At 31.5% G+C, this 26,704-nt stretch overlaps 2 protein-coding genes across 3 annotated transcripts; one reads left to right on the top strand and one right to left on the bottom strand.

Annotated features, from left to right (window-relative positions):
• Positions 1-6,308: 6,308 nt before the first annotated feature.
• LOC131651407 (uncharacterized) lies at positions 6,309-8,130 on the top strand. Its single transcript, XM_058921074.1, has 3 exons — positions 6,309-6,941; positions 7,011-7,100; positions 7,183-8,130. Exons 1-3 carry the CDS (start codon positions 6,309-6,311, stop codon positions 8,128-8,130), a joined length of 1,671 nt encoding a protein of 556 aa, XP_058777057.1.
• A 2,630-nt stretch (positions 8,131-10,760) lies between these two features.
• LOC131654015 (ABC transporter C family member 13) lies at positions 10,761-25,358 on the bottom strand. 2 transcript variants are annotated; one of them, XM_058924394.1, is made up of 36 exons: positions 25,220-25,358; positions 24,623-24,663; positions 24,439-24,547; positions 24,124-24,279; positions 23,896-24,027; positions 23,677-23,777; positions 23,333-23,396; positions 22,099-22,350; positions 21,041-21,122; positions 20,687-20,747; positions 20,398-20,485; positions 20,106-20,224; positions 19,862-19,959; positions 19,724-19,790; positions 18,915-19,032; positions 18,674-18,790; positions 18,474-18,554; positions 18,125-18,373; positions 17,816-17,917; positions 17,674-17,741; positions 17,394-17,525; positions 17,173-17,320; positions 16,295-16,575; positions 16,017-16,176; positions 15,476-15,651; positions 15,281-15,392; positions 15,128-15,181; positions 14,929-15,051; positions 13,643-13,741; positions 13,284-13,376; positions 13,080-13,190; positions 12,832-12,993; positions 12,551-12,738; positions 12,217-12,406; positions 11,850-12,017; positions 10,761-11,683 (listed from the first exon to the last, which is right to left on the bottom strand). In XM_058924394.1, the coding sequence occupies exons 1-36, from the start codon at positions 25,259-25,261 to the stop codon at positions 11,603-11,605; spliced, it is 4,425 nt and encodes a 1,474-aa protein (XP_058780377.1). In that variant the 5' UTR covers positions 25,262-25,358; the 3' UTR covers positions 10,761-11,602. The 2 variants fall into 2 exon arrangements, with proteins under 2 accessions (XP_058780377.1, XP_058780378.1); XM_058924395.1 differs by lacking the exons at positions 23,896-24,027; positions 24,124-24,279; positions 24,439-24,547; positions 24,623-24,663; positions 25,220-25,358 and having other exon boundaries at positions 10,764-11,683; positions 22,099-22,198; positions 23,677-23,740.
• Positions 25,359-26,704: the final 1,346 nt, after the last annotated feature.

Genomic DNA, 26,704 nt, shown 5'->3' with positions numbered 1-26,704 from the left:
TCTCACCATGTGGTAGATGGAAGGAGGACGTCTCATGGTGCCACCTCTAAAAAAAGCGTTAATCATACCACAATTAATAGTGCTATATCCAAAGGGTCAGGCCCTTCAACTTTGAAAGCACCAAGAATTGATCAAAACATGGCTCTGCAAGAGGTATGAGTTTAGAGATCTTCCGTCCATGATTAATGATTTTTCGCGGATCATGTTCCTGCATACATGGTTTAAAAAAATTAATAAAAAATTAGATCAACAAAATTAACTATAACAAAAATTATAAATTTATACCTCTATGTCTAGCAAAATGACCCGGATACAAAGGCAACAATGAAAATTCAAAAGACCTTCCTCCGAAACCCTGAGCTCCACCTCATTCGGTTGTGTTTCTGGAGCCTTAAGTTGTGTGTCTGACTGTGCCTCAGGTTATGTGACACCCGATGTTGGGTGGGAGCTAGATGTCTCTTCACGACGTACGTCTATGGGAGGACAGAGGCAAGGAGTGAATTGAAGAACCTCTCTTGCTATGGGAGGAAGATGTACTAGGTGTAGAAATAGGATCAACATGGGATGTAGATGCATATGGCACAGCCTGTCCTGGTGCAGGAGCCCGGGATGCATGACTCCTTTCCATACGCAGAGAAGTATGTTGTGCAAGTCTGTCGTGTCTTAGTGTAGAAATTCTCTCATCAACCATTACTCCTCTAGAATAACGAAATAAACATTATAATAATTATAATCAGGCAAAATACAAATGAAAAAATGTAGACAAGATAAAACCGAAGATGCATTTCCGATTTTTGATGAAACGTTGAATAAAACCGAAAATGCATCTCTGGTACGACCTTCAACTTTTCAGCTTTGCAATGGTAAAGCTCGGCCACTAAAACCTCTAAAACCCGGTCATTGATCGTAAAAACAACATAAGTAAAACGTGTATTATGACTTCTATGCTTACAAACACTTAAAAAACTTGAATTTTAGACCCTAAAACAGAATTTGTAGGTGAAATTACATATTCTCCAAAAAGCTCAAAAATAACTTACAAGTGATGATTTTTTTGCTTCAATCTGGTTGAACACTGAACTTTGTCTGATGATTGATGATTCTTGATTAACCTTTTGCAAAATGGGATGATTTTGACACAATGGGGATTGAGAGGGTTTGAGTTTATTTTGTATTTTAAAAATATTTCTGAAACTAAGGGAGGGGCAGAGGCAGCACTCGTTTAAGTGCCAATACAAACCAGAGATGCATCTTCGATTCTATCTAATAAGTGAATTTACGGTTTGTTTCTGCGGGTAAAAGTTCTTAAGTCTTAAGAATTCATATTAATTTGGGAGCATTCGAAAATTCATCTCTAGTTCCTACCCGCAGTTGTATTTCCGATTGATTTAAAGCTGTTACATAGGGTCTCGTCCACCAACACCAGGTTTTCAAGGTTATCGTGTGACCCAGAAATGTATTTCCGATTTCCAGAGGCATTTTTGGAAATTCGCGTGGTGCATAAGAAAAACATAGGGTGAGTTAAGAAATTCCCTAACAATAACACATCAGTGGATTGTAAACACTCTCCTTTTAGTTTATGTTTGGTATTTTTTTTAGCTTAAATAGTCTATTGGGGTCTATAAGTTGGCATGTTTTTTATTTTCATCGTTAGAATTTTTTTGTTAAAATATCTCCTAAATGTTAGAATCCTTTTGGTTTTAATCCTTAAAGTTAAAATGTGCAAGAAAATCTGCAACAAAGAAATGCATATTTTCTTGCGATTTAAACCTTTTTCTTTTCATGTTTCATAAGAAAGAGAAAAATTAACGGACTCTGAATATTATATCACTCCCTCCTTTTAGTTTAAATTCAAACGAATTGCACTATTATAAGAATTTAAGATTAATGTGACAAGCTTTTCTGAAATACACAATCAATTGAAGAAAAGGTATGGAAAAAATTGCATTCCTTACAATTTTATGGAATGGATTATAGATTTATAGCTTCTATGAAAAGTTAAGCATGATCTGGACATAACTTGCGGAACATTAGCAATGATCTATGGTCCTAATATCGCAGATATATACAAGTTAGTTGATATTTTCTAGTTTAAGTTGATCAACAAACAAAATATCCAAAACTACTTATAAATATCATGTCTTACACCTCTTTACTAGAAATGCAATTTGACATCCGTATAACTAAAGATCAACGACATCCCAAACTCAACCGTAGATGCCTCCCATGGTTAAAAAGATGAAGCTTTAACAAAACTACAAAATATAGATGTTCCATCCTTTAGAAGAATCTGTGGACTTCCTTGTTCAACCTTGAAAAGATTGAAGAAAGAAGAGAAAAAAGTGACTTTACTTCACGTTGATTAATAACTTGAGCCTCAAGGGAACTTTGAATGACAGGCCAATACACAAAAATTGCATGAAACAAATACATAGAACACTAAACAAATACAATTAAGATAAGAAAATAAAATATACCAGGTTTCCATGATCAAGAATTAAAATTTTGTCCATATTTATGACAGTTGAAATCCGGTGAGCAATTGTGACTACCGGCATTCCTTTGCATTCATTGAATATGGTTTTTTTTTTGCAGCAGCGAAGCAGTTTGAATGTCCATACTGGAAGCTCATTCATCCAAACAAAGAACCTAAGCGCATCACCATAATATACTGCTCAGATTTGGAAGAGGCATATCATATTATATTGAGATACTTTCACTCATAATATATAGAAATATGTTTCTTTGTATGACGGAATGAGCTATAATGAAGTCGTTGCTTAAGAAGATACAATCAACATCAACAATTTAAACCATGAAAAAAGATATACTGTACAACCGTTCTTACTTTCGAGGATTTAAGAAGTGCTCGTGCAAGGCAAAAAAGCTGCCTTTGGCTAACTGAAAATGACATTCCCCCTTCCTTTACAAGAATATCCAATCCTCCCGATACTTTAAAAAATGAATAAATGAAATATTGCGAGTTTAAATCTATGTCTCTGCAATCGCGGATGTCCCCACCCATGTGTCAGGAAATTTTAAAAGATGTTAATCCCTTTTCCTTTTTTTTGTAGTGGCACTGAGTAAATGATAGAGAAATTAAACAAAATATTTAAAAGTGATTTTTAAATGCCAAAAAAATAGTTAACATCATGGTAATGAAAAGTGCATCAGGTCAGACAGTTCAATCGGAAACAATCAATAAAATTGGACAAATAAAAAAATACACTAGAGTTTGGTGGCTGCCCAGGTTGAATCGAAATTTCATATGTTCTCTTATTTTTTTAATAAAAAAATACAAAAAATAAAAAATTATTTTCATTTTTGGGAGAAGTGGGCCTTACATACACATGTCTCATCTAATTCAAAATATGACAAAATAAGTTAACTTACTTTCTTTGTGAGAATGTCAATAGTTCTATATTGGAGAAATACTTACGTAGAAGTGGCGGAGGCAGGGGGTACAGGGGTAGGCCATGGCCTCCCCTTTATTTTTTTTTAAATTTATTTTTTTATATATTGGAAAATACCAAAATAGTCTTGGATTTAATTAAACTTTATTTTATATTTTTCCTTATTCATGTCTGTTCCTATTTTTTCTTTTGGGTTATATAAAATAGTTTTAAAAACACAAGTTTCATTCTCTCATTGTCGTGAAAAAAAATTATTTTTACAAAATTTACAGAAATCGTTGTCGTCGCCGTCGCCGTCGCCGTCGGAAGTTGGAACCCTTGCAACCTTCTTTGTTTCAAAAAGGTCTTCTTCTCTTCTTCCCTTATGTATTTTTAATTTTAGGGTTTTTATCTTCTTCTTCTTCCTTTAAAAGTGTTAGGAGGGACACTGATTATACATTTTATGAATTTGGGGATGTTAGATTTATGGTTTATGGATGTTAAATTTCTCCATTTTCTAGACTTTTAAAGGTTAAATTTATATTTTTTGTAATCTATTAAGGTTAGCAATCCATGAAATTGAAAGCTAAGAAAAGAGAAATCTTCTTTCTTGTAGCTTCAAGGTTGAACTTATATTTTGAGACTGACTGCAATTTTTCTGCATATATAAAAAAATTTAACAATAGACAATAGTGGAGAAATAACAATAGTGAACTTATATTTTGAGTTCATTGTTACTGTTAGTGGAGAAATAGTGGAGAAATAACAATAGTTAATGTTAGTGACTATATATTATATATATGAATTCATCATATTGTTACTACAAATAAATATAAAATTTGTATTGTATATGAAAAAAGTATGAATTAGATTAATAGATACTATTAGTTAATGATATTTTCACTCATACTGTTTGCTAATAGATTTGTTGAAAAATATGAATTGGAAGAAAACTCTTTTTAGTGATATAATTTATTAGAATAAATTGGATGAATTTTTGTTAATATTATATTTTGTTTTATTTTTTTTTTCATCAGAAAAGTAAAGATGAATAATCGAAAAATTGATTCTTTTTTCAAGAGGAAAGCATGTGAAATTGAAAGAGAAGAGAGGGATGAAGAAGTTATAATCCCGATAATAGAACCTGAAAGGGAAATTGCAATGTATTAGAGTACCACATTATCTTATCCAAAATTCATATCCTTGTTATCATCAAAACTAAGAATATTGATCATAACAAATCTTGTTCTAACAATCTCCCCCTTTTTGATGATGACAAAAACATACATAAATGATATGAATTTGCAATTAGAAAAGAACAGGCGGCAAAGGACAATTACACAGCTATAGCATAAGCATATAGACAACGTGAATATGTCTCCCCCTGAGATTGATAATCTCCCCATGAGATAGATAATCTCCCCCTGAGATAGATAATCTCCCCCTGAAATAAATACTCGAAGAATTTTAATAATAAAAGACTTCCCTGATTATTTCAGTAGAGACGTTCACATAAGCTTATGTCTTCAGAATATTCATAGCTTATGATTCTTGCTTCCGTAGGACAGCTTCAGAACTTGAATTTCTTTAGATCCCTAGAACACTCACAACTTCTGATTCCTGCTTCCATCGGACAACTTCAGAACTTGAATTTCTTTGATCTTCAGAACATTCACAGCTTCTGATTCCTGCTTCCATTAGGACAACTTCAGAACTTGAATTTCTTTGATCTTCAGAACATTCACAGCTTCTGATTCCTGCTTCCATTAGGACAGCTTCAGAACTTGAATTTCCTAGATCTTTAGAACATTCACAGCTTCTGATTTCTGCTTCCCTCGGATAGCTTCAGAGCTTGAATTTCTTCTTGTCTTCACTTCATGCTAGATTGTATCAGAACATTGTTGAATGTACCAGAGCATCATCAGAGCATCTCTACATCCTGAAATGTTACAGAACAAACTATACGACAAAAGTCAGCATGAAAGAGTCAGAACAAGAAATATGTATCAGAGCATATGGACTGCTTCTGATCATATACAATGTGTTTCATTAAATATATCAATTTGTTAGAACACACATAAAATGTTTCAGAACATATAAAAATATGCATCAGAACATATAAAGCATTAGAGAGGAAGGAATATTCTAGCATCAGAATATCATAGCATTCTTCCTTCTTGCTTCTTGCTTCTAATTCTGAAGCTTCATAGCACTCAGCCTGCTTCAAGAATCCAAAAGCTTGATTCTTTAGAGTTGCTTCTCCTCATGATCCTCATGATTTTTCTTCTAGTGTTGAGCCTTTTAGATTGTCTTCAATCCTGCAAAACACTTAGAAACACAAATCTTGCAAATTCTGTTAGTGATGTAGGGACTTTCTTCCCGGTAACTGATAATATTAATCAGATCATTTATCACCATTTTCCCCCCCTTTTTGTCATAACGTCAAAAAGAATATAAACGATTCAGATGTAAAGCAAGAGACAAAAGGAATGAAACAGAATCACTTTTTCATTTATTTGAACAATAGGATTACAAGAGAGGTATGCAGATAAAACAAAATGCAACAAGCAAAGAAAACTACAAGGACTCAAAGACTATAACCCTAGGTTTCAACATACTTGGTTTAGCATATTTCCATCATGGTTAGAATATTCACCATCCGAAGATGCAGCATATTGCTTACCATGTTATCCTTTTAGCAAAAAACCAAGTGGACGTCCCAGATCACATGTCTTCATTTCTACGGGTTTTAGAAATTGGAAAAAAGTTAGGAATGGAAAGCAATGTTCCTTTCTTAAACACATAGGGAAGGATCCATGCTCACCACACAACAATGCAATGCAAGCTTGTCAAGACTTGTTGAATCAAGATGGTCATATTAAAAATGTTATTCAAGTGCAAAGTTCGTGTCAAAGAATGAATGATCGGCTACGTCTCAAGACTTCAATTGACACGGTTCGTTGGTTAACACTTCAAGCTTGTGCTTTTAGGGGTCATGATGAAACTAGTAATTCAAAAAATCAAGGAAACTTTCTTGAGTTGTTAAAACTTTTAGCATCTTATAATGATGAAATTGCAAAAGTTGTGTTGGAAAATGCTCCACAAAATTGCAAGTATACTTCACATCAAATTCAAAAAGAGCTCTTGCAAATTCTTTCTAGTAAGGTGAAAAAGCATATTCGTGAGGAAATTGGTGATTCCAAATTTTGTATCGTTGTGGATGAAGCCCGCGATGAGTCAAAAAAGGAACAAATGGCTCTTGTATTAAGATTTGTTGATAAAGCTGGTTTAATACAAGAAAGATTTTTTGATGTGGCACATGTTAAAGACACCACATCTTTAACTCTTAAGGAAGCAATATGTGATATACTTTCTCGACATAACCTTGATGTTTCTAACATTCGTGGCCAAGGTTATGATGGTGCTAGCAACATGAGAGGAGAATGGAATGGCTTACAAGCACTCTTTATGAAGGATTGTCCTTATGCGTACTATGTTCATTATTTTGCTCACCGATTACAACTTGCGTTGGTTACATCTTCAAGAGAGGTAAAATCAGTTCATAAATTCTTTGAAAAGTTAATTTTTATTATTAATGTTGTTTGTTCTTCTACGAAGCGCCATGATGAGTTACAAGCGGCTCAATTAGAAGAAATTGCATATTTATTAGAGATTGATGAGATTGTAACTGGTAAAGGTGCGAATCAAGTTGGTACTTTGAAACGAGCGGGAGATACTCGTTGGGGATCACATTATAATTCTACTTGTAGCTTGATAAACATGTATGAAGCAACTTGTTCAGTTTAAAAAAAAAATTGCAAGAGAAAGAGGAAGTTATGCTACACGCGGGGATGCTGATAGTTCTTATAATTACTTGAAGGCATTTGATTTTATATTTATTTTGCACATGATGAAAGAAATTATGGGGATAAAAGATATGCTTTGTCAAGCCTTGCAAAAACAAAATCAGGATGTAGTTAATGCTATGCACTTGGTTCGTTCAACAAAGAGTTTTATTCAAGACTTGAGAGAAAATGGTTGGGATATATTGTTTACTAAAGTGAGATCTTTTTGTGAAAAACATGGTATTGAGATTCCTGATCTTAATGATATTCATTCAACAACAAGATTTGGACGATCGTGTCTTGAAGAGAATCAAGTCACAATTCAACATTATTTTAAAGTTGAAATCTTTTTCACTTCCATTAACAAACAGTTACAAGAGTTGAATATCAGATTTAGTGAGCAAGCAATGGATTTGTTAACCCTTTCTTGTGCTTTGTCTTCTAAGGATGGATATAAAGCTCTTAACATTGATATTATTTGTTCTCTTGTTGAAAAATATTATCCTATGAATTTTAGTGATCAAGAGAAGAATAATTTGCAATTTCAACTCCAACATTTCCTATTTACTGCTCGCAAAGAGTCAAATTTGAATAATTTATCAACTATTCAAGAATTATGTTCATGTTTGGTTGCAACAGGACATACTGAAATTTACTTTTTGATTGATAGACTACTCCGTCTTATCATGACTCTTCCAGTTTCTACGCCTACAACTGAGAGGTCCTTTTCAGCAATGAAAATTATCAAGACTAAGTTGAGAAACAAGATGGATGATGAATTTCTAGGAGATAGCATGACAGTATATATTGAAAGGGAGATCAGTTCAAGCATTAATTCTGAGTCTATTATTGATGATTTCAAGTCACTCGGAACGCGTAGAGCATTATTTTAAGGTAATTTTAAATTATATAGTTTGATTTTTTGATAATCAATTTTGTATTATGTTAACTTAATGTTTTATTAAAAATATTATTTTTATTTATAATTTTTTTTTTTACATTAACAGCCATTCCATTTTTTTTTATCTGGCTCCGCCACTGTAGAAACCAATATATATATATATATATATATATATATATATATATATATATATATATATATATATATATATATATATATATATATATATATATATATATATATATATATATATATATATATATATATATATATATATATATATATATATATATATATATATATATATATATATATATATATATATATATATATATATATATATATATATATATATATATATCAAAAGCTAACAATCTTTGTAAGTTTTTAATATTTCAACGACACACACTAAAAAAATAAAGGGAAAAGAATATAAAAAAATAAAGCTAACAATCTTTGTAATAAGTTTTTAATATTTCAACGACACACACTAAAAAAATAAAATAAGAATAAAAAGTTGTGATTTAATTAGACTACTCAAATACTCACTAATGAAAATATAATGTTATCTTTTGAGATTAATAATAATAATAATAATAATAATAATAATAATAATAATAATAATAATAATAATAATAATAATAATCTGTATTAAAAAGATTATAAACATAAACAAAATATAATAGATGTCTTTTTTTCTCACTTGTCTCGACTATTTCTTTTAATACTAGTTGTATCCAAGTTTAATTAGTAACTTTTCATGTTAAGTTGTCTTGTAGACTAACACACAAAAAATCAATTGGTACAGTGTCACGTGAATTTATTACAAATACAACACAACTGCTCTATTAATATTTGTTGCTAAAAAATTCTTGTTTTTTTAAAAAGACTTTATAAAATGTTTATACAAAATAAAATTAAAATGCAATTCAATAATCATTTCTGGAATTTTTTTTTTCAAAACTAATTATAATTTAGGATGGTTTGGAATAATTTATATTAATTTTTTTTTAAATATGATAGTATATATCATATATATATATATATATATATATATATATATATATATATATATATATATATATATATATATAAATTATTGGCTTTTATTCTAATAAATAAATTCTATAGATCACTAAATTTCGCAACTGATTTTTGAAACATAAAAGAAGTGTCATCTATAAAGGAGTTTGAGATTCTGATTAGAACAACTACACTAATTTAGCTTCCTAATTAAACATGGGTAAAAGATGGTTGGTTAAATATGGAAATTTGAAAGAGATGCTTCGACACATGCATCAACATAAAAAACAATGAAAATTTTGGGAGTGTTTTACTATTATTCTAATTATTATTACTAGTATTTAAGTGTTTTTAAAAGTTTTATTAACATTTATATCTTGGGGTTATTCTCCTTCAACAACCTGAGCACCTCATTTATTAAGTGCACTGCATTAATGATTTATAATCAAATTCATTACTTCTTCATCCAAGTCATTATAATACCAAATTAAAAGAAAATAAACGTAAATATATAAGAAGACAAGAAATAATTAAGAGTTTTATTTAAATAACTGTACTCATATAGGTACAACTATCTTTTTCGTTACGTAATAACATGATAATAGTTATCACTTAATCTCTTAACCAATTTCTCAAAGAATTCGTTAATATTACCCTAAAAGTAAATATATAAAAAGACAAGAAATAATTAAAAAGATTTATTTAAATAACTGTACTCATATAGAGAATAAGGTGTACCGAATGTTAAGGCTGGCATGACATGCTGTAAATTTATATTGCAATGCGTAGTAATGAAAGTTAGATTCTTCAACCAATATAGACATGTACTTGGAAAAAAGAAACAGAAAATAAGGTGTACCGAATGGGAAGGGATAGCTGATCAAATAATTCATTTGTGAAGAAAGATACACAAACACGAGAGAACAAAAAATTCAAAATATGGAATGACATGATCTACTGAACAAAAAAGTAAAAAGAATATAAAAAATGAAAAGAGAGATATATCAATTTCACGTGTATACTCGTTATTGGTTATTCAGGATTTCCTTTCAATAATTTGCATGGTGAGTGTGGGAGAGAGGTCACGAGCATTCAAAATATATCTGCCACATTTACTCAAGGTCATGATGTCATGGGGTCATACACCAATTCTATTTTATATGCTAGAATAGTACTTAAATTCAAATGAATTTTTTACATTAGCTTTTATAAACTATGTAACTTTTTTAACTTGTATACAAATAAACAACAATAGATATACTACAAAACACAAGAGAGATTTATAAATAAAACTTTATTTTATTAATAAACCCTAAAAATTTATAAATGACAAGAGAGATATAATATTTTTAGTGATAATCCATCTTAAATTATAAGTTATTTTGTAAAAGTAATTTATTTTAATTATAACTTATTTTACAATTGTATTATTAATAAAAAAATATTCTTTAATATTTATTTAAATTTTCTTAATTTCTCGTTGTTTTATATGCAGTCAATCAAAAGTTAAATATAATTTATTTTTCATATGGTAAAAGGTTTTTCCATTCCATTTATCATGTCAAAGAGATGGTTTTTCCATGTGACCTCAAATATATTTTAAAAGGTTTTTCCATTTTTCTTGTTGTTTTGAAAAACATATGGTAAATGATGCATGCGATATCACGTATCCATGTATGATTTGCATGTATATGACCCACTCATGGTATCGAAATTATTTTCTTAATTTCTAGTGCGAGTTCCATAGGGAGCATTCTCTATTGTGGGCCCTTCTACATTGTCTCTCTTTTCAACATGTACAAAATTCTTCCTCCTTGTTGTAAACTCTTCTTTGAGTTCTAGACTCCCAATTTATAAGGTATCCAACAATTTCAAAGCATTTTTCTTTGACATGATCATTCTTGATAAAGTGGTCACATTTGAATTTTGAGTAATCAAATGGTATGACTTTATTAAAAAAAAACATGTCAGTTGACTATTTAAACCTTTTTCTTTTCATGTTTCACAAGAGAAAAATTAACCTAATCTGAATATTATATCACTCCCTCCTTTTAATTTAAATTTAAATGAATTGCACTGTTTTAGTAATATGTGAATTTAAGATTAATGTGGCGAGCTTTTCTGAAATACACAATCAATTGAAGGGTATGGAAAAAATTGTGTTCCTCACATTTTTATGGAATGGCTTATAGATTTATAACTTCTATGAAAAGTTAAAGATGATCAGGACATAATTTGCAGAGCATTAGCATTATCTATGGTCCTAATATCGATATATACAAGCTAGTTGATATTTCCTAGTTTAAGTTGATCAACAAACAAAATATCCAAAAGTACTTATAAATATCATGTCTTACACCTCTTTACTAGTAATGCAATTTGAGATCCGTATAGCTAAAGATCAACGGCATCCCAAACTCAACCATAGATGCCTTCCATGGTTACAAAGATGAAGCTTTAACAAAACTAAAAAATATAGAGGTGCAATCCTTCAGAAGAATCTGTGGATTTCCTTGTTCAACCTTGAAAAGATGGAAGAAAGAAGAAAAAAAACTAACGTTACTTCACATTGATTAATAACTTGAGCCTCAAGGGAACTTTGAATGACAGGCCAATACACAAACATTGCATGAAACAAATACACAGAACACTAAACAAATACAGTTAAGACAAGAAAATAAAACATACCAGGTTTCCATGATCAAGAATTAAAATATTGTCCATATTTATGACAGTTGAAATCCGGTGAGCAATTGTGACCACCGTCATTCCTTTGCATTCACTGGATATGGTTTTTTGCAGCAGCGAAGCAGTTTGAATGTCCACACTGGCAGTGCATTCATCCAAACAAAGAACCTAAGCGCATCACAATAATATACTGCTCAGATTTGGATGAGGCATAACATATTATGTTGAGATACTTTCATTCATAATATCTAGAAATGTGTTTCTTTGTATGACGGAATGAGTTATAATGAAGTCGTTGCTTAAGAAGATACTATTAGCACCAACAATTTAAATCATGAAGAAAAATATATTGTACAACCATTCTTACGTTCGAGGATCTAAGAAGTGCTCGTGCAAGGCAAAGAAGTTGCCTTTGGCCAACTGAAAATGACATTCCCCCTTCCTTCACAAGAATATCCAACCCTCCAGCTACTTCTACTTCCTCTTTCACATGACACTTCTCCAGTGCATCCCAAATTTTCGAGTCATCATTCATTTTGAATGGATCTAGGTTATCCCTACAATTTTGAAGATGTTCAAAATACAGGATATCAAGAAGACATGAAGTATTGGTGCAATCAAAATAAATGCTAACGCAGCTCTTTATCAAAAAGATGGTATGAATAATCATAATATGCAAAAAAAAATATCAACTTGATTACCTTAATAGTCCTTCAAACAAGAATGGACTCTGAGGAACAATAGCCAAATGGGTGCGTAGTTCTCTCACAGGAATATTTTGTATATCCATGCCATCAACTGTGATGGAGCCTGCACATATTGGGGTAAGACGGAAAAGGGAATTTAACACACTAGACTTTCCAGCACCTGTTCTTCCAATTATTCCAACCTGATTACATGCCATGTATATGCATTAGACATAGCTATTCTATATAATTCGTCATTAGAAGAACACGGAATAAATTCAAGTATCATGCACTACCTGTGTTCCTCCTTCAATTTTAAAACTAAGATTGCAGAGTGCAGGTGGTAAAGATGGCATATATTTCAAAGTAACATTTTGGAATTCAATAACTCCTTGTTTTGGCCAATCTGGATTCAAGTATAGAGATCCAGCTTGTTCTTCTTGAGGAATGTCCATATACTAGAAAACATTTAATGTTTGTTAAATGTCGGAATCTATATGGCTACACATGTTTCTACTAAGCGATAAAAAATGTCTATTCATACTTGAAGGGCTCTTTCAATTGAAACCATCTCTTTCTCTGTTTCAGTAAAACTTGTTAGAAAACTCCCCAGCAGAGACACAATTGGAGCTGCATATGAGAGGGCCAATCCAACCTGTTGAAAAACAATTAAAATGTGTCACGGTCAAATTTTTGTATTAGTCAGTTAATCAAGTTCGATATTTGATATAAAGGAAAAGAAACAAACCAATCCTGGGGTACCAAAACTGATTGGCAGAATTCCTTGAGATCCAACAACAGCCATCAGGGCTATGAATGAGATTATAAATGCAGCTAATAACTGAAAGAAATTCATTATTAGCAACAACTGATATTCCAGATTTCGTAAGTTCAAATATAATACTATTGAACAATAAATTTTGTGAAGAATAAACTTTTAGGTAAATTGCCATATTTTCTTTGATTGAAATGTCAGTAAACTCAAAACAAAGCCACAGATTGCCATATTTTCTTTGATTGAAATTCCAGTTAACTCAAAAGAAAGCCACAGATTTCCATATTTTATTTGATTGAAATGCCAGTAAACTAGAAAAAAAAAGCTCAGACCTGAAGACGCAACGAAAGCCACAGACTTGCCACTGTTTCAGTATAGGAAGTCTTCTGATATAATATCATGTGGTCACTAAATTTGGTAAAGAAAAAGTCCTGTCCACAATGACCATTGTACAAGCGTTAAATAGTTGCACAAAATTAAGAAAACTGTTAAGAGTCCCACATCGGACAATATATGGCATGAACATGTCCTTATAAGTGGGGGCAATCCTCACCCTACAAGCCGGTTTTGTAGGGTTGAGTTAGGCCTAACCACACTTCTTAACATGGTATCAGAGCCTCGTTTAAGATCCGGTGGGCCACCTTCTATGGTTTCCGCTATCGGGCCACCCGCCATTTATTTCCACGCTCCAGTTGTCTAGTCCTGGGCGTGAGGGGGTGTGTTAAGAGTCCCACATCGGACAATATATGGCATGAACATGTCCTTATAAGAAACGAAATTCACCCTAATCAAAATAAGGGCAAAGAATTGTATTAAAACTTATTGACACATTCCATGATTGAATTCTTACCATAAAGTAAATGGACGATTCTAAGTAATTATTCTACAAAAGTAAACAAATTAACCACGAATCAAAACAAGCATTTCATAATAAGGTCAAATTGAAAATCTCTAGTTTGGCTATTTTTATGACAACTATCAGTCTAAGTTACATTCACAATAACTTATACTAGTTGTTTGTGTCGATGACCCTTCAACATTCTTTTCCTTTGACAATAATAGACATTGAAAGGAGGCGGGAACTGCCAGTGTGTTGTTTCACATTTGATTTCTTTGGGGAGGATATGGTGTCTTCCTTTTTATGCTTCCCCTTTCTTACTTTTGAGAAGAAACTTTTTTTTATTCAACTAGTAACACATTAAGCCACCAGCTAGGTCTAAATATCTGGTTATGGATAAAGAAACTTTTATAAGAAATTTCTGAAACAAACAACACAATAATCTGTACCAGTGTGCCCATTTCATGCTGAAATTTTTCATCTGGTTCATTGGTATAATAAGTAAATGATTTTAAACAAACAACTACTTCTAATTCATAGAGCTTCTTATCATCACATCTTATGTTAAAAATACCCATTTTTGTACATTGTTTAGCAGTTAAACTTTCCAGTAAAGTTATTCAACATGGTGCAAAAGTTCAAAGATTGTTTCCTCCGCAATTATAATTCTTAGAGGTAAGAATTGGAAGTCATTCAAGGACACTTCTCACAAATAATTTACACAAAAACAAATTTCTACTTATTAGTTATTATTATTTTTGTAAAAGGACATATACTTACCTCAGATTTAAAGGCTCGGATAGTTGATGATCCATCAAGTGTTTCAGTGAAAGATGTATATATTGGAGAGCGAGAAACACTATCCAGTCTTCTTAATTCTCTTGATGTTGACCTGTAGAAGAACTGAAGCCATTGCATTGATAAGTTGAACCAGCTGAGAGGTTAAATCCAAGAAAACAATAACAAGAAAAATGAGTACCTGAAGTCTACTGTAGATATACCAAAATGGCAATAACAAAACTAAGAAGAAGACCTACAGAAAACCAAAATATATTGATCATGGAGACAGTTAATACAAACTCCAAAATCTTATTGTGCGTAAGAAAAGCCAAGAACAATTATGAATACCTACCTGCACGTAAGACAAAATAATTGCAATACCCAGCAGGCCTACGAAATTAGCCAGGAGAATGTTCATAATAAATGGGAGAGAATCATCAATTGTATAAAGATCTGATGATAACCTGCACAGAACATCATAAATCATGAAATCCTCAAATTTCATATTAGTATAATCAGCCATGGCCTGAAGACTTCGTATTCTAACCTATTCAGTATTCTTCCACCCGGGGTCTGATCAAAGAATTGCACAGGGGCATTGATAAGCTTGCTGAGCAGTTTATTGTGTACCTTAGTTGCCGCTTGTAAACCACCAAATGCAAAAGAGAATGCCCTCACCAGTGTGAAAAAGGAATTCATAATACAAAAGAGACATAGAATAGTCTGGGGCAATAAATATCATCTCAAAATTAGAAAGTTATATTTATCATTAATAAATCTCACGATAACTAGATGTTATGAACCGGAAAAAAATAACTCTCTGTTAAGCTTAATACTTTCACTATGATATATTTACGAGAAGATAGTAGGGAATTCCAAATTACTAAGAGAAGGAACTTCAAATTGTATGCATATAAAGTGAGTTTTCTAACAGAAATTGTCAATGTTTTACTTTTAAAAAAATTGGATTAAAAGTATTTTGTTGTGTTTCTTGAATTAGACACACTACCAAATAATATTTAGTCTATCAACAATATGTCCAGCAAGAAAAGTACTATAAAAACCATCACTACAGATCAGCCCATTACCAGATAGAAAGACTTAGAATTACTTGTTTGTCCGTCTTCTGCTGTGGTATCAACCCAATATGAAAGCCATAAATCATTTCCATTACGCGAAGCTTGCATCAGAATAGCAGATAGACATATAATCACGGCAATGAACCAGCCAGTAAAAGCAGCATAACTCCTGCATAAGGCACAGGTTGTTAACGAACAATTGAAAAATGCATAAGATGACTTGCAAAATTGACAGCATAAGTTCCTCATACATGAATGATATCAGCAATCAATGTGTTTGTACTCACTTATACACTCCAAGTTCAACTTTTCCCTCTTTCCTTAATTCAACTTCAATTACATCCTCTGCTTCCTCTAGAGCTTGCGTGAGAATTCTATCAGGTAGAGACTGCTCCTTGGTTATAGAAGAATTTGTGCTGCAAGATTGCTGCTGATTATGTGAAGTTGAATCCATTTCATTCAATGGGGAGAATGCTGTATATGAAGAAGTTGGAAAGTCAGCTGAACTTCCCATCCACTTTACATGTCCTTTGTCCAATACTACAATCATATCTGCAGAAGATATTGCCTACAGATAAATTTAAACACATTATTATGCTAATCCTCATAGAAAAAGACATCCATAAAACCCACATGCACACATATAAATACATAGGTGGAATCAAATTATATTGATGTAACACTTTGATTCTTATGCCTTTCATAGTTTTAGATACAACGTGATTCTTGTTGATCCAAACATTTAAACATTCTTATGCCTTTCATAGTTTTAGATACAACGTGATTCTTGTTGATCCAAACATTTAAAAATAACTGTATTACATTGATTACTTGTGTAAAATATCATAAGATTTTAAACAATAATAAGTATATAATTCAGATAGTTCTTTTTTTATGTTTCAGAAATGCACTTAATATTAATCTAAATAAATCTCGATGACAGAGTAAATAATTTTGGATTAATGTAAAAATCTTACATATATGATTGATCTATGATATTAATTTTCAATCCTGTGAAGAATTCTGAGAAACAAAAATGAGGTAAAATGTTATGGAGTACTGTAGCAGTCCAGAGTATTATTTCGGTGCAATTTCATCTCTTCTCACATACATAGAGTATGTATGATATATACATAGAATAATTGTAAAGAGAGGACGCAACAACCTGAATATTGTGGGTACAGAGCAATCTAGTTTTTCCCTTCATAAGAGGACCAAGAATGGCATTGTGCAAGATCCACTGAGCAACTTGTACATCAACTGCACTCAGGACATCATCGAGCATGATAACATCCGAGTCATGATACAGTACTCTGCCAATTGGACAATATTTAGATATTTTTCGTCATTATAATCTAGGCATAAAAACCATAAATAAACCATCACCTTGCCAAAGCAAGACGAGCTCTCTGTCCACCTGATAAGTTGACTCCTTTCTCTCCAATATATGCGATGTCACCACCAGCCATCAATGAGATATCAACATCTAACGCACACGCTTTTATTGTATCCGTATACCTGATTACAGAAGGAAGCTAATAACTAGGTAAGAGAACCAGTTCTTTTGTTCAAAACATGTTTGTAAAGATCATGTTCACAGCAAGCAGAGAAAATGGGTCAAAACTTCAATCAGGTAAAAACTATGTGAGTGTCGAAGGCATTATACCTTTCAGGTTGATAGCTTTTCCCAAGTAATATATTGTCGCGTACTGTTCCAGATAAAATCCAAGGGACCTGCAGTTTTGAGGAAATAGAGAAATAAGATATTTCATTCTGAGGCTATGTTTATGGCATTATCACATACATACCTGTGGTACATAAGCTATAGATCCATTGGAATAAATAGAGCCTTGATCAAGCCGCATTTCTCCAAGAATTGAATATAACATGGACGATTTTCCGGAACCAACCTGAACATATGCAGTTGGTGAAGTAAATAATGTAACTATGATTCTGACAGTCACAGATAACTAAGTGATAGAAATCATGATCTATTACTCATATTTAGAACTATGGATTTCAAATATCCATTATCATAATGTGATAGGTGGGTATCCATTGCAATTCCTTCATTTTATTGGATAAAGACATTGACAAGATTCAAACAGGGATCTGACCTCTCCAATAACTGCAACAAAGGAACCCTTTGACAGGCTAAGAGTCACATGATTCAACACCGTATTCAATGCTTTTTCGTCACTGCTGGACCAAGAACAGCATGCATCTTGGATAGAGACAGCCAAATCTTGTAAGGAATCAGGTTGTACACTTGAGAATGATGATGAACATGAAATGTTCTCTCCCACTTTGCGTCTATGTTCAGAGCAAGAGAGAAACCTACTCAGCCGCCGGGAGGATATGATGGCCTACAGAGGAGTAAGAGATTCTTTTCATTCTAATCACTAGTTAATGTGTACTACAAAATTACTTTTGTTGATAAAAATTGATGAAATATAGGAGACTCACATCAATCAATCCATTAATAACCCAAGGGAATGAATTAAGTGGTGAAATCAGCGTGTTAAACAAAGCAAGACAAGTGAAAACCTGCAATAGATTTCTTTGACCGCATCATATTTTGAAACAACAAATAGAAAAAATGATTAAATGAAAAGAAAAAAAAACTTGAACGCCAATAAGATTAGGTCAAACAAGTTTGAAATTACCGTTGCGGCATCAAGTTGATGTCCCATCAATGCAAAGAGTCCAAATGTGCAAAGAGAAAAGAGCGATGGTGTTGTAGCCCAAAAGAATACACACCATGCATCCAAGTACTTCCGAGTCTATAAAACACGGATGAAGCATGATAATTAAAATTAAATAAGAACCTTTTGCTTTAGCTTAGAATCTTTAACTTCTTGCACTGGCTTAGCAGCTTCCAACAATTTTTTTACATAAAAGTCTTACAGCTAAGTGTTTCACTTCCAAAGATCTTGTCTCCATTAACCAACTAGAAAAAAGAAGTTCCCATCCATACATCTTCAATGTGCGAATATAAGTCAAAAGTTCCCCGGTCCTACGAATCCTGGAAGCATAATGTTAGCATTATATGCACTAGTAGCTTTGGCTCATATTCATCTATTATGGCCAAACAGAAAAAACGAAATGCTAAAATTAGAAAGAAAAAAAAAAGAACAATAAGCTTATAATTCTAAGGACAGATAACAAGAGAATCAATTGCATCGTATTCTTTTAGCAATATGAATCAATTCTCTGCAAACACATTTAGAAACCACAAGCATCCTAGATAGCAAGAAAAATCCTTCCGACCAAAGGAATAATTGGCCAGAAATTGTTAGTTCAGCAATAACTATATATTTTGAAGTAAGAAGCATGCAAATAAAAAAAAATTGCAAGTGCTTATCGGCGTCAGAACTTTGTAACTTAAATTTCTTTTTAATATTAACAAAATTTTGTGGCATGCAATGTGCTGCTTCATCTCTTCTTCACAAGTATACAATTTATTTTTGAAAAATTATTAAAAAATGTATAATATAAATTGAAAAGAAATTTAAAATTAAACCATATAGAACTGGCTACATTTGATGAAGTTGGCCAATTAAGAGTTGATGGAAATACAAAAACCATAGCATGACCTATATTTGTTAAATTACTACTATATAGGATGCTAATACTATGCCATTAGTTGATGGACGGAAGTTTCCTGCAAATTAAACATTTAAATACTTATAGGAAAGACAATAATTTACGGATACCTTTCATCCTTCTCTTTCATCATTTGCTCAGTGGCACGTGCAATCAATGTTGATATCCATTTATTCACTGCATCAATTAAAATTCATTAATTAATTTTAAATATATATGTTTGTCTACATAAATAGTGATAATTGTACCTGGTATCAACAAAATGGTTATTGCTAATCCAGACACAAATGCAAATTTGACTTGAGTATACAGAAGATAAAGTGCCACTCCAATTTGTAGAGGCAGGCTGAAACAGTAAAGACACATTATTTGAGATATATGTAAATTAAACATTACTGAACCATTAACATTTGCGATTTGGCATCAATGGTAAACTACTATGTAGATTAGGAAAGGATAATTTGGTGAAATACAATCAAATTAAGGAAATACCTCCATATATCATGAAAACTATTACACAAGTTAACAGTTCTGTCAGCATCCACCGACATAAATGTCTGAATTTCTCCATTTGTGAATTTTGAACGCTCTGCTAGGTTCACAAATAGACACTTGAAACAACATCAAATAATATACATATTTTAGAATGAGTTTGCTAAATAGTAGAGTCCATATATATGCATCAGTAACATTATAATTTTGGAGGAAGGAGGACGACATGAGTATTTCATTACTATGAAAATCTAAAATTTCAGCATTTACAAGCAATAACTTTTTAACATACCTTCTCATAGATTAGAGTCATGATACTGGATCGCAGCTTTAACTTCAGTTTGGCAAGACGAAAAGTATATTGTGTATCTAAAAAAGATCTAGACCAAAAAGAAATTGATTTACTAATTGCTAGTGGTAACTAAAGCAAAAAAAAAAAGTATTGAGAGCTTTTGTAAACAATATACAGTAGTAACAATAAGTAGACAAGAAGTGGAACCTAGAACATATAGCACAAAAAGAGGAAAAGAAAAGAAAAGAAAAGCATACATAGTTATATAAATATGAAAAACCAAGCTTACTTAATTATTGATGTGAGACCTAAGGATAGTGCAAGTAAATACCCATCCCAACTTGCTGAACCTGAAAAATGCAACAAAAAGTGGAACCAATATTTCATGTTTTTGTGCAATATGGTTGATAAAAAGCTAGAAGGATTTTTTTTTCTCAAAAAACAAATGGGGGAGGAACTATTATCAATATTACCATGTTTTGATTGGGATACGAAGTTTTGTATCAAGGATTAAGAAATAAAAGTAATGTGCACAAATAGTGTGATATAATAGAGAAGCATTTCAAGCAAGAGAACAAATAAAGCTAGAGATACAATTCAAGCAAAAGTTTAATGGTCACAGTGGTGAAACATAAACTATTACTTGTTGCGGAACCTTGTTGAAGAAACTTGATCAGCTTATTGAGAAGTAATGGTCCCGCAAAACCAATACCATCATTTATCACCTGGAAGAATTTCAAATGCTTTGTAATTCAAGAGGATAATGAAATAAAATAAAATATAGAGAGATTATAATTTTGGTTACTTCTAAGGAAAGGAAGTGATTTTTTAATATTGCCAGTAATTGACTTCACACATATGAAGCACAAACTCCGACACGGACACCGGGACACGACACGACACGGACACTCCGACACCGATAATGTTGAAAACATAGGACACCGACACAGCTATATATAAGCTAATATTTGAGTTTCATTTATCCATATATTGATCAAAATTAATGTCTGAAATTCTTTATTGATAACATTGTTTCAATACATGTCTAACTCTTTTAGATGTGTGTGAAATTTGTCCAAAAAAATATATAAATATGTGTTGAAGCAAAGAAATAAAAGAAATTTTTGTTTGAAATATTTGTCTTAGTTGTCGGAAATATGTGGTATGAGTGTCATACGAGTGTCGGACACTGATTAAAAGAGTGTCAAAGCAAAGAAAAAAACTATTTTTTTAGGGGACACTTGTCTGACTTTTCCGACACTTGTTTGACTTTTCCGACACGTGTCGTACGGGTGTCATACAAGTGTCGGACATCGACGCGTGTCAGACACCGCGACACGCCTACTCCTAGAGGTGTCCGTGCTTCATAGCTTCACACAAGGTAAGTCAACATAAAAAATGACAGGATAAGGACTAGATATCATTTGGAAAAATCACGCTTTCACAACAAGTGAATTAAAAAGAAAATAATTCAACCGCCAAGGTGTCAACACCATTAATAAATTGAAGTGATAATCCTACTTGTAAATTGCCATGATAATTCATTCAGCTTCTATAAATTTAAAATATGTTAATATAGATAAGAATTGCTGACTTTTAATTAATTGTTTAGATGTATGTAATATATGCTTGAAGGCAACGTTGTTAGACCAGTTTATAGCAGGCAGCTTAAACATATAGAGTAAATATGTGTATAAATACCTTCAATAAACCAAGCCGGAGATATTGCCATCCATATGCATTACAAAGTGCTCTAAGCAAGGAAGGGTTTGAACCATTATTACTCAATTGTTCTCGCCAGCTGGATTTAATTATTTCATGACAGAAAGAAGGACTCATATCAGCTAGTAGTGGCAAAATATCGTCAGAGTCTAGTTGCTTTAGCACACCTTGATTCATCACTGGACTTATGAATTTGAAAGTCATCAAATTCCAAAAGCTACCATTATTTCCCTTCAGAAAGAAAGTTTAGAAGAAGAGTCCACTAATGAAAGCATATCAATCTATAAAAATTGAAAAAATAAAATAAAACAGAGGTAATGATTAGACAGGATTAAAATGGTTTTTTTTTGCTTTCAAAATAGGCCAGACATAAATTTTCTATTAAAATCAAATATTTAAAACCATCAAAACTTTACACAGATAGTATTATGCAGATTGTCAACAGCAGGAAATACAAGCCACATTATCGTTTTTGAAGTATTTTGGGAGGTTGCAACAAACACAAGAAACCACATCAATGAACTCCATATTCAAGATGAATGATAGTTAAGTTTTTATTTGTATTTACATATCATACCAAGTGCAAGACTTAATTTAAAAGAAGGGATACAACAAATAAAAGAAAAGAGCATATCATTAAAGAAGAATATGATCTGACACAACTACGACAACTTCAGCCACAAAGTGGATATGGCTGCAGCCCTTTTATACTCAGGTTTTTGGAAAATAAACTTGTCAACTTTCAATTAGGTAAATAGCCACGAAGTTTGAAAAGTTTTCAGATGTTTTTTTTTTATCATGTATATTTAGTTAGTTAGATTATGTCCTACCACTCCTGCATTACATTTTTTACTGTCAACCCATACATTGGTTCCAACTCCAAGTTAACATTTTTATACTTTGAAATAAAAATGTTGGTTACAAATTTTTGCAAGCATAAGTAAACTACTGACACAATTGTCAAAGGAAAGAATTTAACTGCCAATGTTGATATCGTCAAATTCAATAAGAGTTTTGCACATTTCCACTCCTCATTGTTTAAGTAAAACAGTATGCGAGAGTTAATTTGTATTCATATTTTACAATTATAGCCTTCCATATATATAAGATACTTTTTTTCAAGACATCAAAAGGGATTATATATTATAGACTAATTATCTTAAGTGAGTTGCACAGTTTGAGAAGAGAGTAATAATCGACAGCATGTACTTACAAGGTCATGATTTTCACCTTCCTCGAGGTCCCCTCCGTTGGAAAGAAGTGGATCTTCCAATAAACTAAAATTACGACAGAAGATTCATTCAAGAGCTTTCAATGTGCTTCAAAAGCAGAACATAATTTGCAAATACTAAATGTCATAGACAATTGAAAGAAGGCGCTATTCTTGGTGTCTCTATTAGAAATCATTTTGAATATGTCAGGACCTATAAGGGAAGTGACCAAGTAGGACAATTGAGCTATCAACTGTCTCATGGACCACCTTTAAATTTTTTATTAATGCTTATTACTAGTCTTAAAAAGAAAGTGACTATGTAAGAATGACAGACCAGTATATACCTGCTTTTGGAAGATAATCTCTTTATCCTGATCACATTGATAGCTATGCAAAATGATATATTCAAGAGAATTACTACGCTTTCCATTATGCACACTGACACCTGAAATGAAAGTTATGATAAATCTTTCACTTCTAACATATGGTATAAGATTTATTTGAAAATAAACAAATATTACTAGTAATAAAGGTAAAACACGACATGCTCAAAAAATTAGCACCTCTAATGATGGAAACTTTGTTATCAAATGGAAAATCCCCAATATTGGTTTCAGAATCCACCAGAAACATAAGACACGGTCGAAGACTATGAAAAGACTCCTTGCATACTTTGTGAAGAGAATGATATTTGCCTACATATTGGCATAAGTCGAAATGTAGATCACGAGAAAAAAAATGGATAAAACTCTTCAACATTGTAGCTGACAAATAAAAATTAGGAAACATACCCACACCAACAATTCAGAACAATGACATAACCACTTATAATATTCAACATAGCTACCATCATGTTCTTTCTTAAGCAGGAAAATTATTTCCAAAACTGAGAAGCAAGCTCCGACGGCTGGTACATAATCCAGGACAAATTTCTCTGGAAGAGGCGTCTGTTGATTGATATCAAAAGCATCAATTATGAATATAATCATCTCAAGTATATACCAGAATACATAGATTCTTTTATGGGGATACTTATAACTTGCTCCTGCATGATCCAGACAATTTCAACAATGCTTGACGGTTAAATGGACAACATAAGCCACTACCTGAGAGTCTGATCTCTGAGCTCCATAACCACGACCGCCAATCTTTTGACTAAATCCAAGCACAAGAATCATAACAATAGTCACTACATTCACTGCAAAACCTAACACAGTAGGTTTAATTAAGGAAAATCAATTCATAGAAGGGGAAAAATTGTCATGCAATCTCAAACAGCAATAAGGATATATGTCATCAAAACACTCGGAGAATCCTTTTCCATCCCACACCTGCAAACCAAGACAAGAAAAAAGTGAAATTCACAGTGAGAAAGCAAAGAACCTTCATAATCATAAATACTGTAATTGAATTAATTGAATGTAATTACATGTGTGCCTATCTAACTAACACTGACGCATATCAGACACCGGACATGCTCGTGTTACATTGATAAAGTAATGTACATTCTCAAGTGAATTGTAATGCAAAAACATAATTAGAACCATATGACTCTTAAATTATATAATCAATAAACTCTAACAACATTCTTGAAGTTGCAGGCCTAGGTTTTAGTGGCAAACAGAATATGATTAGACTGATTCAAAATTTCACAGAAAATGTAGTTAGATATCCTTCAGCAAATAGCTAATGAATAACACGAAAACGAATTTACGTTATAGAAAACGTTAGAATTCGAAGAAGAAAAAAAATGAAGTTCAAGATTACGACGGTTAGTATGAAAACCGCTGGTTCGGCTCATTTTTGTTGTTGTGAAAATTAAGAAGAAATAAACAGAAAAAAAAGTTGGAAAAGGAAAAGAGAAGAGCAAGGAGAAGAGATGCGTACAGATGTAGAATTAGGGCAAATGAGAGAGAAGAAGTGATCCATGGAAATGGAAGAGAAAAACAGAGCACCAGCACGAGCACAGAGAGAGTGAAACCAAAGCGCACAAAGAAGGAATGGCACTTTGAACTCACTTTAAGTTAATTGTGGGGTTCGCTTTCTTTATATACTATGATCCCGTGTCCTTTCATGCAAATAGTATAAGAAAATAATGCATTAAATTAAGAATATTAAAAAAATCTAGTTGATTATTTTTTATGACTGCAGTTTCAATATAAAAATTAAGTTATTTGCTTAAATTAAATTGTTTTAATGGGTCAATAAACTGATTAATTGAAAATACCAAAAGTTCAATTAAACCGGTGGTATTTTAAAAATATTATCATTAAATAAAGAAAAAAAGAAGTAATTTGTGTGGAATTTATCAACATTTACATGATGATGGAGACGGTACAGTTTAGGTTAAATTTTGTTAGTAGTTTAAGAGACTCATCAATTCATTAAACGTTATTTATAGGGCAATCAAGCTCGATTTTTTTAAGATTTGTTTAATATTATTATCTTTCATAAAAACAATTCATCTTTAATTTTTTATTTTAGTCTTTCATACTTATTATATATATCATGATCAAGTAAAGAGAACTTTTCTTCAAAATAAAAATTATAATAATTTTGTTTTAAAAAATAAATTTATAATTATAAAATTTGTAAAAGTAATTTAAATTAAAACTCTTGATATCAAAAACAGAAAAATAGAATGATAGAGAGATAGATTTCAAATATATATATATATATATATATATATATATATATATATATATATTTATATATATATATATATATATATATATATATATATATATATATATATATATATATATATATATTTCATTTTAGATAAGAAAATGAATTGTATTTGATTTCAGACAAGGAAACAAATTGTATTTAATTTCTGATAAGAAAATAAATTGTAATGATTAAAAAGAACAAATTCAAAATTAAACTAATAAACATAGACTTTTAGATTAAAATTAAACTAATTAACAGATCGTGACTTATATGTAATAAATTAATAATTACAAAAATTATTTTAATTAAATTGGTTAAATAGATGGTTTCATATTTTGACATGGGTTCAACACTTTTTTTATTTAAATTATTATGATTTTTATAAAAAACTTTAATACTACAAAAATTGTTTTACAACTCTAAATATAACGGGACAGACCTAATTAGATATAGGTAGAAGCACAAATATTTTGCATCAATAATATAGTTATTAAAAAAAAAATACTGTTTTTGTCTATAGACAGAAATGGTACTTGGAATTTAGATTGTCTCGTCACAGGATCATATTCTTCATTCATGTTTACAAAAAAAAAAAAATCTATGACCAATTACACTTTCTTCACAATTTAGATTGTCTATAGACATAGACTTTAATAAGTGGAAACTTTATGGATAAAGACATGCACAATTACACTTTCT

This window comes from Vicia villosa, linkage group LG2, assembly GCF_029867415.1.
Source record: "Vicia villosa cultivar HV-30 ecotype Madison, WI linkage group LG2, Vvil1.0, whole genome shotgun sequence".
NCBI classification, from domain to species: Eukaryota; Viridiplantae; Streptophyta; class Magnoliopsida; order Fabales; family Fabaceae; genus Vicia; species Vicia villosa.
This window is presented reverse-complemented; position numbering and strand designations above follow the sequence as displayed.